General features: G+C 45.3%; 1 protein-coding gene across 1 annotated transcript in view; it reads left to right on the top strand.

Annotated features, from left to right (window-relative positions):
* The window catches only part of LOC137265937 (armadillo-like helical domain-containing protein 3), a 64,623-nt gene that overhangs the window by 6,335 nt on the left and 44,841 nt on the right, over window positions 1-13,447 (top strand). Inside the window, exon 5 of the mRNA XM_067801415.1 lies at window positions 12,313-12,393. Within this exon, the coding sequence (XP_067657516.1) occupies window positions 12,313-12,393 (81 nt within the window). The remainder of the gene's footprint in view (window positions 1-12,312; window positions 12,394-13,447) is intronic.

Below are 13,447 nucleotides of genomic sequence, written 5' to 3'. Positions count from 1 at the left end.
CGTGTAGTGATACTTTTCACCTCGCTGGATCATGAATATATTGATAACTTGGCAATCCTTCACCGGGCTGACCCTGTGTACTATTGTTGTGTTACCTTCGTGCCCAAAGACATTTATAGCCAGATTATTCTGTTTTTCTACTTTAGTGATCTGGGATATTGGGGTTGGTTCATCTATACCATCCCAATTAAGCCCATCATCTTGGGGATAGCTAGAAAGCCAATCTGAATGAGTGCCAGCTGGAAATAAGGCTGACCTGATAGCTAACCTCAGGCAATCGTTTCCTCTATTCTTAACGTTTACTATGGCATGTTTGTTCCTATAGTAGGGAGGCAAGGCTAGGTATGACCCGCCTCTGAACGGCACGTAGTTAGCTATGTCTAGATAGACATTATCGATTTTATCTACAGCCCACCCGGACCCCAAGTGTGTGTAGCGTTCTAGGTATTCTCGTATCTGCTGAAAACTGGTATCGATTGATGCGTCAATGGTCTCTGCATGTGTGACGACCTCTTGTTTACCTCGGAAGTAAGGCTGAACATACTCAGTGGTACTCCCAACCTGCTTATCGAGCGACATTTTCACTGTGATCTGAAACTTGATACTTCCTAGGTTATTTAGTTCCTGGTTGACCTTATCAGCTATCAGAGGCTTGATATCTGTAATGTCTATGTTTCTATCAACGCGCATGCGCCAACCTCTCAAATAATTGCCTACGGCGTGCTCAGTGCGCACGAACTGTAGGTCAATAGCTATATTCTGTCGTAATAATTCTAAAAGCTGTGGTTTCCTCATACGGGAATACCCGCCTAAACCCAAATCGTGTGCCTCGGCTTTCAGTTGTTTTACAGTGGGACGTGCTACAGGGGCATGTGATAACAATGCGGTTAACCCGGCTCTCCCCAGGTTTGAATAACCCGTGTGTCCAAGCTGTTTTGCTTGAGCTTTTAATTGTTTTACCGTAGGAGGGGCTTCTAAACCTAGTAATCTCAACAATGCTGACTTCCGCATTCGAGAATACCCGATGGCACCTCTCTGTTTTGCGACCCGCTTGAGCTCGCTTACAGTAGACATCGTGTTTACACCTAAGAGAACTAATGTCTAATTGGTTCACAGTAAGGGGAGGTAACCCTTAATAAAAAATATTTCAATCCAGAAGAGGCCAAACTCGGGCAGCCGGGTCCAATTCTAGTAATTCTGTCAAATCGTCCCACGTACCTGGTAAAATATATAGTGTGGCTGTTTCAATCCAGCACTCGCCTTGGTTATAGTATTCACTTAGACTTGAAAAACGTTCTATATGGTATTGAGTCGCGATATCCCGCTCCCATTCGAAGGGGCGAGTATACTTAAAACCCTCTTTAATCCATACCACGTCCAATATTATCTTAAATCTGAAGCTTCCCCATAAAGCCAGTTCATATTTGAATATGTTTTTAATCACACTTTCCGCAGACATAGCTATACGTAGGTGTGTATAATCTCTAATTGGATTTTATCTTGAGCAGTCGCCTACGTTCTTTTATGTAGCCTTTTTTATTCTCGTAGATGAGTTGATGTCTGACTACGTTCGCTCCGTGAGCTTTACATAGACAGTAGTGTCCTTTAACCCCGATACCACACACAGAACACGTGTAGTTAGGACTTCCCATATGGAAACAACAGAACCCCTGATTCCTGCATTTCCTACCACAGGCCTCAGTCTTCCCCATAAGTATGTATTCGCATCGGTATGGAGCGGGTCTCATGTTTACTTATATAGGTATTTTAGTTTAATTGCTTCGCAACCAACGCAGTAGCTGCTATACCCAACACTATGAAGCCCAGTTCACGATTCATTTGTCCCTTGGATGGTGTGTAGTACTGAGCGAGTGTGGGTTTATTGAGCGGTTCCAATTGTTTACCAGTTAGTAGGTAGTATTCTTTCATTGCTTCATCGACATCGTTGAATGTTTGAACGGCATGGTTTTCACGCTGGAGTTGTTCGTTAATAAAATCGATCCTCTGGAGGCGTTTTTTAGCGTAATCGGCCTGTGCTCTTTGTAATTTCTCAGTAGCGAGATCGTGCCGCTTCCTTTCTTCCTGTATTTCAGCCGCGTGATCATCTCGTAGTTTCGAGAAGAGGAAATTACTCCCGGAAAATGCCAGGGCATTCACTAAGGCCCCACCGACCATCATAGCTATCGTGGCCATCCCTATATTTATTTCATTATATTATCAGGTATTATTCCTTGTTTTACTAGGATGTCTTTTGTGGCCATCGCCATACCAAGGTTCATTATGAGCATACCCATATCCTGCAGGTTGAAATCTAGCTTGATAGTTGGTTGTTTAAGCACCATTTTAGTCAACCGAGCGTACCCTACAGCTAGACTGGCTACCACTGTGGCGTGGTATGCGTCGTTGACGAACGTTTTCCCCTCAGACATTATGTATATGATATAAAATATTAAAATTATAACATGATATGCGGGTCAATAGTGGGGCCTGCCGGCGGCGTGGGGGGTACCCCCACACCCCCAGGGTTTCCCTCAGTTCCCTCACGTGTATATAACCATGTTATAACCACGGCAGCAGTTACACCTACAGCCAACAACAGTCGGGTTGGGTTGGTCACTTTATGTTGGTTACACCACCGTTTTTTACCGGCAGCTACTCTCTTAGGATTCTTCTGCCTGGTTACTGTTGAAGTGGCCTCCACCGTCACCTCGGGACTCACTGGTTCCTGTGAAGGGGTCTCCACCGTCACCTCGGGAGGGGTTTCCCTCAGTTCCCCCACTGGGGTTTCCTGTGCAGCATCCATCTATACTATTATTATTATTCTTTCTCTCAAATTGACAATGTTTTGCCGTGATAATCGCCGCCGTCACTGGAGCCAACAACATACCATATTTGTGGTACAGCCCGCAGCTGATAGAGCTCACGGCGTGTTCGATAAAAGGGTCTTTCTCGAGGTCCTCCCACAGGTAAAGTCGGCGCTCTGGTGGAATGGGAAAGAAGTATGACACAATACCGGTGTATATCTGGGTCATAGCCGATCCTATTGTCTTTGTCATTTCTGCTCCGAGCCGGGACTCGTATCTAGCGTTCAGCTTATCGATTTCTTCGGCTGACATTTTGTGAATTTTATCCGGAGTGTAGTCTCCAAAGTAATGTTTGGCTTTGCCGCCAACAGCCAACGCCACCAGTTTCTCTCGCTTGTCATCAGTGGGGCCTGCCGGCGGCGTGGGGGAACCCTCCACAGATAATTGTTCGAGCAATTCCTCACACTCCATCTTATAATATAACAAGTAAGATTTAGTTTTAACTACATAATACCCGATACAGACAAAACACAGAGAAATGAAGGTTAAGTTGCACACGACAAATACTTCAAATATCATAACTATATGCTTAGCTTTGCTTAGCTTTGCTTAGCTTTGCTTAGCTTTGCTTAGCACACTATATATGCTACTGGTTGGTCGGTCTTTAGCACGAGCTTAGCGTGTTTAGTTTCAGCGAGCTGTTTCTTCACCCGTTCCCGTTCTAATTTGCTCATCACATCGTTCTCTCTCAAACACTCCTCGAACGAATCCCTGTCCTTGCAGTGAAATAAGGCCACCCATCGCGTCTGCTCCCTGAGGTCTTTCAACACCGAGTTGAACTTCTGCGTTAGCACCCAGACGCTGTGATTTGCATGCCGGCCGGAGAAGGCCAGGTACGATAGCATGTCTCTCTTTTTTGTTATCTCGCGATTAGCGCTGCAGTCGTCCAGTATAAACAGCGTCGGTTCCCCTTTAAATTTCTCGTGAAGAGCTTTCAACCAGTCCTGCAGGCGTGTTCCAGGGTCGATTTTGTGTACGTCCGGGTCCGTCATCACCCAAGGTCGCGCGTACGTTTTATTCATGCTCAGAGTAGGGCACATGATAACGATGTTATCGAACACATCCTTGTAGTAACCCTCCAACATATCCAACACGAAAACGGTCTTCCCACAGCCAGTCTGCCCGCATACTATGGCGCAGTGTGGGTCAGTGGGTAACCCCAGGGGGGTGTGGGGGTCTCCCCCACTAGTAGATGGCTTGCACGAATCTCCCATTGTCTATATTAAGTTGCGCGTCCATAATAACGTACAGATATAATTTCAACTTACCAGCGGTTTGAGCCTTCTTAGTAATCTGGATGGTTATCCCTTCGCTGCCGTTATCTATACGGCGCCCGCTACCGTGCAGTTTATCATCATCCGTGGATCGCATGTCCAACCATAGGGCGTACTTGGTGGTCAGGTATTCACCGATCTGCACGGAGCCGAGGTCCAGGTCCTTTGTTATATAATCCCCCACTGGTAGCTTTTTTATCTCATCCCACTGCTGGTGTGGTCTCATACCATGACTGAACAGCTGGTTGGGCACGCCCTCGATGGTAACTTCCACCTTTTCAATCTCGGGGTTGAAAAACTTCTCGCTGTCCCTCCGGAATGGATCGTAATCCTCCACGGGGACGACCAGGATACCTTTCATCGATCGCGCCGGCACGTTCAGGTTGATATTCCACACAGTGTCGCTCTTATCTCGCACGACTGATCTATGCCTCAGTACGCGATCGTACAGGATGGCCATCTTCCCAGAGTACTGGCTTCGAACCTGCCTGGCCAGCTCCGGGCTAGTGACCATGTCGAACTCCAGAGAGATGTTGTCTATGGCATAACTGGCCTCATCACCGTTCGGCGTACGCACTACTTTGCTATAGTCGTTAAACGTGAGCTCGTATTCGAGCCTATCACCCAGCGCGGCCTGGTAAAACGGCGCGTGTCCCGTGAGCAACTCGAAGTCGAGCGGCACGCAGAATCGATTCCCGTATGCTAGAGCGATGGCCTTTTCACCGTCCGATAGCTTGTCTTGCTGGTCTGTCGTGAAGACATACCCTATGCGCGCCCGGGTTGATTTGCTGATGCCCTGGTACACATCATTGACTCGTTCTCTCTCGCTTTTCCAGAGATCCTTGTAGCAGTGAAACACGTCGCTGTCGTCGATACTCAACACCTCGTTACCGCTGATCTTGACGGTCGTTTTCTTGATGATAGCTCGACCCACGTTCCGCACTAGCTCGCGTTTGTCGTTGTCGGAGGTCAACGTGATATTGAACGCCAGTCGAACAGTGCCTGGTACAATGAGGTCATTCTCACCAAGGTTTGGAAATCTAACCAGCAGAGTTTGATTCTGGTCTATCTTGCTGGGATTGTTGGTGATGGTCACCGACTGGCGCACGGCTCTGGCTCCTAATGGCTCTCTCAATCTTCTGAAAGGATCTAATTTTCTGCCGTACATTGTTATATAAAAGAAATATATTTTTAATACTAATGGATGAAGACATAGATATGACGGAGATGCCGGGCGCTAGTGCCCAGGCATTCGATGATGAGCAGGAGACCTCATTTACTAGTTCACCATTGAACCAAGAACTCTTGGAAACAACGGTAAATGATTATTACGAAAGTTTAAGAAGAGATAAAAACTACGTTGAACCACAGGGTCGATACCATAAGAATTTTTTTATTGATACAAAGGGTGTTCTACGCCTTAAGTCTGACCCAGGGGTTGACCTCTTTAACAAGAGCAATAAAAAACCACTGGCCTTGTCAACTCTAGCCAGCCGCCATGGTGTCGAATTTATCCGTGAACATCTAAACATGCATGATTACGGTGGTGCAATACCTAAGGCCGTTAAAGAAGATCTGCAAGCTACCAGATCCCACCTCACCACTAGAGATGAAATGACACCACAGCGTGCTACAGAAGCCTCGGACAGCATAGAAAAACTGTTGAGCACCTACTGGGACAAACCGTTACCGGGGTTTGAATTTCCGGTAAGGGAACTGCGCGGCTTAGACGAAGCCGTGAAACGGGTGCGTGGAGAACTCGTGAACAACATGGGGAAACTGAACGAAATCGACGAGCACATCGCTAGGGAAAAAACCAAACTCAACGAAACTGAAAACGATGATATGAAGCGTCGTATCAATGAACGAATACGTGATTTAGAAGACGAGAGACGTACACGATTGGAAGCCGCTTCCTCGAATCGTGAACAGCTTCGATCCCAGATCAGTCGTATTCGGGAAACAATCGATAGAATACTGAATGAGGATACAACTTTAGCCAACAGGATTCGGATATTGTTCCGGGAGCAAGGGATCACCATCGCCAGCATTCTAACTGCATTGGGTTTCATCATATCAACCCTGGTGGTGTCACTGACAGGGGGAACCCCCACACCTGCCGGCGGGGGAACTCCAAGTGGTGTTAAAGACTGGATAAAAAAACTCGGGGAAGGCCTAGCTAAACTGGCTGGTAAAGCCGCCGAAGCCCTTCCCGGCATCCTGGGTAGCATCGTCTCGTGGTTGTTGAGCGCTCTGTCTAAAACTGCCATGTGGCTCAGTCAAAACCTGTGGGCAGCCATCGTCGCCGTGGCGGGTCTGGTGTACGTAGCGGCTAAGAAATCTTTAACCAAATAAGTCCCAAAGTTACCCCACCAACCACTAGGGCTGTTTTATTATCGATGTGATTGGAGGCCTGAATATGGGGGTGTGTGGGGGGCACATGAACTTTAGGCTCCGGAGGTGGCGCCACTATACCCTTTTCACGTGGTGGGATGTGTGGGATATAGGGGGTGTTAATATCGGGGTTGATACCCAACTTTTGGTCCGCCGTGGCTATGACTATTTTGTTGTTATAACCCACCACTTTTTTTACTCTCAGTTGCATATCACTCGGAGCCATGTACAGCCCCACACCGAACACGTAATTGACTTTCGATCTGGCGTATTCTAACACGTTTTGGTAGCGTTCGATGGCCCGCGGGAGATCAACTGGAGAATTGATAGCATCCTCAACATTAGAAACGAACTGTTTCTGAGCGTCGTAAGCAGTTCCCTTACCGAGGATGTTGGAACGCGTCATAGACTGCGCACCCAACAGCGCCCACACGTACGTTCGAATCGAGTCGTTCAACCTGACTACCCCGGCACGAGTGAATCCTTTCGACGTGTCCAGCATGAACATTTTCCACCCGTCTGCGGTTGACTGCTCCACTTTCTGGACTGTGAAAGCAACACCACCTTTTAAGTTCATACGATCATCCCTCCATTCATTACTCGACAAAGCAAAGTCCTGGCGTAGTATATCTCGTTTCAGTAAATCATCACTGACTTCTTTCACTGGTCGCGCGCCATCATAAGGAATACCCAACCCGTGGTTCGGCCCCTGCAAACGCCAATCCGTCTTCGGGATTATTTCGAATTCATTGCAAATACGTTCGTAGGCCCGTCTATCGTACGGGTTGTTTGTTGCGTCCCACGCTTTGTCCTGTGGGAGGGGGGCACTGATCTCTTTAAGGATACGTCTGACCTGGTAGTACACGTGGAACTTGAACACAGACTGACTCAGCGGTCCACGCTGAGTGTCGGCCAATGCCACACCACACCCCGTTGTAGCGCACCACACGGCAAAGTTGAATTGATTCTGCCAGAACTGCATAGGGTTGTTGAACCAAGCGTGGACTGCCTTGATGTTAGTCACCGAAAGCTTATACTTATCGAACACATCTAAAAGCTGGGCATTGAAATACAACTCAGGAGCAACCACGATCTTCATGGGGGAGAAATCTACGTCCAGTTTAGGGTAAAACACACCAGGGGAATACATTTTAAAACTATTATATAATAAATATATATGTAATATGTACATAACACTTCCAGGAATAACGAGTGGTGAGGCCGTTCAGCTGACGCACGCGATCGATAACACGTCAGGTCAACTCGAAGTCGCACTCTGCGATATCACCTACCTACCGCAATGGACTAACATCAATATCAGCAACAATAAGCTGTTCGTCAGTGGGGCTCGCAGCCAGATAACTGACGGCTACTACAGCGTGTGCTCTCTAAACGACGAGGTCTTCAAACCCCTGGGAGCCGAACTCAAGATGAACGACTCAAACGGCACAGTGGTGTTAATCAACAACGGAAGAACCTCCTTGAGGCTCGGCCGACCATTAGCGAGGATACTCGGTATGTCTCCTGACGAGATAAAACCAACAACAACCGTCACAGGCACGAAGTTACCCGACCTAGTACCGTACCGAGAGCTGTACATTCATCTCGATCAGGTGAGCACAACGTACAACATTCAAGGAGGTCACCCTTCCACTATACTGAGAGCAGTGCCGGTGAAAACTGAGAAATTCAACGACGGTAGAACCGAGTCGTTTTCACCACGGCAGTATAAGAGATTAACCCAGGGCAACATACCTGAGCTGACAATATCGGTGTTAGATATAAATCATAATCCTGTAAATATAGGATACCTCAGCTTAACGCTTCATGTAAAATGACCAGCGCACAAGGGCCCGGAGTGAAAAAATGCGTCAATATCGGGATCTCCGACCTTGGAGACACGCGCGGTTTCGACGCTCCCGGAGTAGATGGTAAATCGTACGCCTTGCAACTGAAAAACAACATTTACAAACGCGTTGAAATCCCCTCCGGTGGAACCCTAGGTGATATAGTAGATACCACAAGAGCAACAGTCAACACTAAGTACACCCTTGTCAACACCGGTGATAATAATTGGGTAATATACCCATCGTTCGGTGGTAAACTGTTCGACTTAGACGATGTTGAGAGCACTACCGTCGTCAAAAACAAACCATATATGCTCGTCTTCACCGAAGATGACAAGTGGGTGTTGTTACCCGATAAAGACGACTGGTTTCTCAATATTAGACTCGTCTCCCCTTACGTGTTCACGGATAACAAAGACAACCACCTAAACAAAGTCGTGAACAATGGAACCCTGCTCGTGGCTTACGTCCCAACTCAGAGACGTAGCGTAGTCATCAGCCCAGTCAACACTGTGGTAGCCCACATGCTATCGAGTAAACCGGCCATACAAAACGTGAAATTGCAGTTGGTGTCAGAATTCGAAGGCGTGGTCAAGGCACTAGAGAATCTAACGATAAACGGAACACTGATCATCAAAGTCTACCTAGGGGAACCATCGGGGAATAATATCGAGATCGTGAAGGGGATCAAACTCGGGTGGGGCAAACAACATCAGTTTCAAGTTTGCAATGTTTACGTGCGGGGGGGTGTCGACCCCAAGACCAGTCTGCAGGGGGTCAACGTGATCGTGGAAAATAAGATAACACTAACCAATATCTTCCTACCTGACAACATACACTTCATGGGTATGAAGTTAACCCCTGAATTATTATCAGAAAAACAGTTGGAAATTATATCGTAATATTATAATAATGACCAGTCATCATCCCAACACTACACTTAACGACCTGGGAGATACGGAGGGATTCGATCAGCCTGGTGAGGAAGATGAATTATACATCCTGCACTTCAAAGACAACGTGTACAGACGGGTGTCGTTATCAGATTTTAAAGAGCCCAAATGGCTGATCAACTTAACACTCACCTCACCTTATATCACATTAAGCGAAGATGTATTGATCTCTAAGATTAGGAACAACGGTATCTGGCCCGGGGATTTCATTCCAGAGAGTAAATCATACATGATAACTGTTGGTATCGAAAAACATAAGTTAAAGTCTGTGGGAAAAAATAAATTAACATTTAGCAATAGTGGTTATAGCAGATATCTTCCTAGCATATCAGCCCCTTTCACACTCATCATAGAAGTCTTCTTGCATTCACACCTCACGAGTACACCAAATTTTACCCGGGGTGTCAATACACTGGTTTGATGAACACCATGGTCAATATTGTCGTATTGTTATACAACAGGATTCCTACGGGGCCCCTATAAACCGCTTAATAAACCTCAGTGGGGTTTTTATTACAACAGAAAGGTATATTAGCCTCTCACCTATTACCCTGACTGATAAGATAGATCTTGTAGACTTCAAATTCATTTATAGACTATTAACTGAAACCCAATTAAAATATCTTTCATAATATATATTATAGGATGGGTCTGTACCCAGTCGTAGAGGAAGTAGCGAAGACGTTGGAAACCGTAGATGGGTTCCGCTTGAGGCAGTTATGTGATGTGAAACGTCAACTAGAACAAGACCGTGACACGCGGAAAGCACTATGTAAAAAGTACAATAGAGCTTTCAATATCGTGGACGGGGCTGACACTACCCTTATGGCAACCAGCATGGGACTAGGGGCGGCAGGCGTTGGGTTGTTGGCTACCATCGTGGCTGCACCTATAGTGCTAGGTATTGAAATAACGGCTGGGGTGACAGGGTTGGTAGGGTTGGCGCTTAAGTTAGTATCACGCAGACTTAATCGTAAGGCATTGAAACACGACGAGATCAGGGTTCTGGCCGAAGCAAAGCTGAACACAGTGAGTGAGCGAATTTCCACGGCACTCTCTGACAGTAAGATCTCAGAAGAGGAGTTTCGTTCAATCCTATCTGAACTCAAAAAATATAACGGAATGAAACAAGATATTCGATCCAAGTCTCGTAAGTCTGCTATCAGCGAGGACGAGAAAAAAAAGTACATAGAACAGGGAATACAAAAAGCCCAGCAAGCCTTTATTATGAACACCAAAGAGATCGTAGGCGGTTCACGTTAAACTGTTTCATCGATATAAACATAACATAGGGGAACACGAGGGCGATAGCCGTAAGCGAGCCACCGATCCTATATGGTCAGTCAAAACTTACAACATAGATAAAGTGGATATGAAAGCCGACGAACCTAACTTATACTACTTGAGGGGTGGGCCGGGTAGGGGTTTTGTAAGAGAAGAATTATTGATCGTACCGTACGGCACAGTGTTACCTCCTACCAAGGCACAGTAATGACCGCCAACTTTTTTGTAGTAGGGGTAATAGTAGCAAGAGCTAAGGGGCCCACCAACGCCTTATTTAGTAAATAAGGCTTTGTAGAGACATTTCTTGAAAGTGGTCCAGAACTATCATTCCCTATACTACTAACATGAATCATGATGGTTTACCCATCATTTCAAGAAATGCTGTACAATGTAAGATCACGGTTATCATGGTTGCTGGTAGATGGAAGTCAGTCATGTGCATAGTCGCAAGTAAATATAGGGTGTCACCCTCATGTGTTTTGGGATGGTTAATATCCTGCATTAGGAATAAACAATGTGTTTATTCCTAATGCAGGATATTAACCATCCCAAAACACATGAGGGTGATAACCTATTTATCATACAATGTCATTCTTACTGTAAACTTAAAAAATGTGATTTCATTTGCCACAGATCATGAAACTTAACTTCCTGAGATGTGCCCACATATCTATGATGTCACAGATATATGCGTAGTAAATTGTGACATCACAAGCTTGGTGACACTGTTTTCTACTGATCACTCATTTGACTGCATTACGTCATGTAGTTCCCAGTCAGCTTTTATGTTAAAGGGCGTATTGTTGTCAACAATTATTAACTTAGTTTGAAAAATGACAAAAACACAAGTGGAATTTGGGAAAATTTCAGTTAAACTTTTGAACAACAAATATAATGTTCGCGAGGCATTTTGCGAGCACACTTGCCAACTGACAAAGTGTCGAACAGTTCATTCGAGATTTTCCTGGCTGCTGTCCAAGTCAGTGATTTTGGTGTTGGTGAAGTCTTAGCTGGGACAATGCTTACAGTTATGATGCCACCCATCACTGAACCTCCAAATAAAGTGTTAACACCACCAGAAACACTGACAGTCATCTGGTTTTCGGATTGGACACGATTGCCGATAGATGGGCGTGACACCATGTTTGTTTACAGTGTGAAAGTAGTACCTAAAATTTGCATATGACCTCTTTCATTTGCATCGGTATCAGTATATGACCCCAACATATACAAAAAATATCCATTGGCTTTATCCTGCCAAGAACATTACCCATTGTGTGATGAATATACAGATACTCCCTTCCTAATGTTCAGTGTTTGCTGTCAGTCAATTTGCTCTTGTATTATTTTACAGTCAGATGTAGCATTTAAATCTGTGATAGGCTGGCCTTTCTTGACTGTACTTGCCACACAAGTAGTTAGTTGGGTTATTGCAAACTTTTCAAAATGACTTGTCCAATTTGTCACTGGAAAATGTTATAGTGTAAACATATCAGAGGTCCTTAGATTTGAATACTATAAGAGCAAAGTCATGCTATAGGACCACCTGACCACCCTGTAAAACACTCTGCACAAGGACATACCTGGATTTAGTACATGGACATGAATATTTCCAGGGTCAGGTTGAATCAATCCATCTTGAAGAATGACACTGCTCATTTTGTATATCACAGAGAGATGGATATTTTGTTTTCAGGACAACCTGAACATGCTGTTCTACCAATGTGTGGAAGCTCTAGCCCAAGACAATTTAATCCGAGTTGTCAATGCGTTACACGTAAGTTGATGTGCACTGATTCAGGATGAATGTGTGTCAAATACAGTTAGCCCTCACAGTAATGCAGTACCACAGATTCTGTTAAACCACACTGAAAACATGGTCCCCATAAAAAAAAATGTTGTATGATGATGTTGGTGATGAAACTCTGTGTCAAAGACATGATCATGTGGACCATTGCTGAGACTGGACTTATTGCATGCCCCCTTGGTACAGGTGGAATACTGCCAACTGTGTTATTGAATACTTTCATCTAAGTCAGCGGTTGATCTGCTGAGTAGTATAGGGAATGATAGTTTTAAAACACTTTCAAGAAATGCCTCTACAAAGCCTTATTTACTAAATAAGGCTTTGGTTGGGCCATTAGCTCTTGCTACTATTACCCCTACTATAAAAAAGTTGGCGGTAATTACTGTGCCTTGGTAGGAGGTAATACTGTGCCGTACGGTACGATCAATAATTCTTCTCTTACAAAACCCCTACCCGGCCCATCCCTCAAGTAGTATAAGTTAGGTTCGTCGGCTTTCATATCCACTTTATCTATGTTATAAGTTTTGACTGACCATATAGGATCGGTGGCTCGCTTACGGCTATCACCCCTATGTTATGTTTATATCGATGAAACAGTTTAACGTGAACCGCCTACGATCTCTTTGGTGTTCATAATAAAGGCTTGCTGGGCTTTTTGTATCCCCTGTTCTATGTACTTTTTTTTCTCGTCCTCGCTGATAGCAGACTTACGAGACTTGGACCGAATATCTTGTTTCATTCCGTTATATTTTTTGAGTTCAGATAGGATTGAACGAAACTCCTCTTCTGAGATCTTACTGTCAGAGAGTGCCGTGGAAATTCGCTCACTCACTGTGTTCAGCTTTGCTTCGGCCAGAACCCTGATCTCGTCATGTTTCAATGCCTTACGATTAAGTCTGCGTGATACTAACTTAAGCGCCAACCCTACCAACCCTGTCACCCCAGCCGTTATTTCAATACCTAACACTATAGGTGCAGCCACGATGGTGGTTAACAACCCAACGCCTGCCGCCCCTAGTCCCAT

The sequence above is a fragment of the Haliotis asinina genome, chromosome 15, assembly GCF_037392515.1.
Source record: "Haliotis asinina isolate JCU_RB_2024 chromosome 15, JCU_Hal_asi_v2, whole genome shotgun sequence".
In the NCBI taxonomy this organism is placed as follows: Eukaryota; Metazoa; Mollusca; class Gastropoda; order Lepetellida; family Haliotidae; genus Haliotis; species Haliotis asinina.
This window is presented reverse-complemented; position numbering and strand designations above follow the sequence as displayed.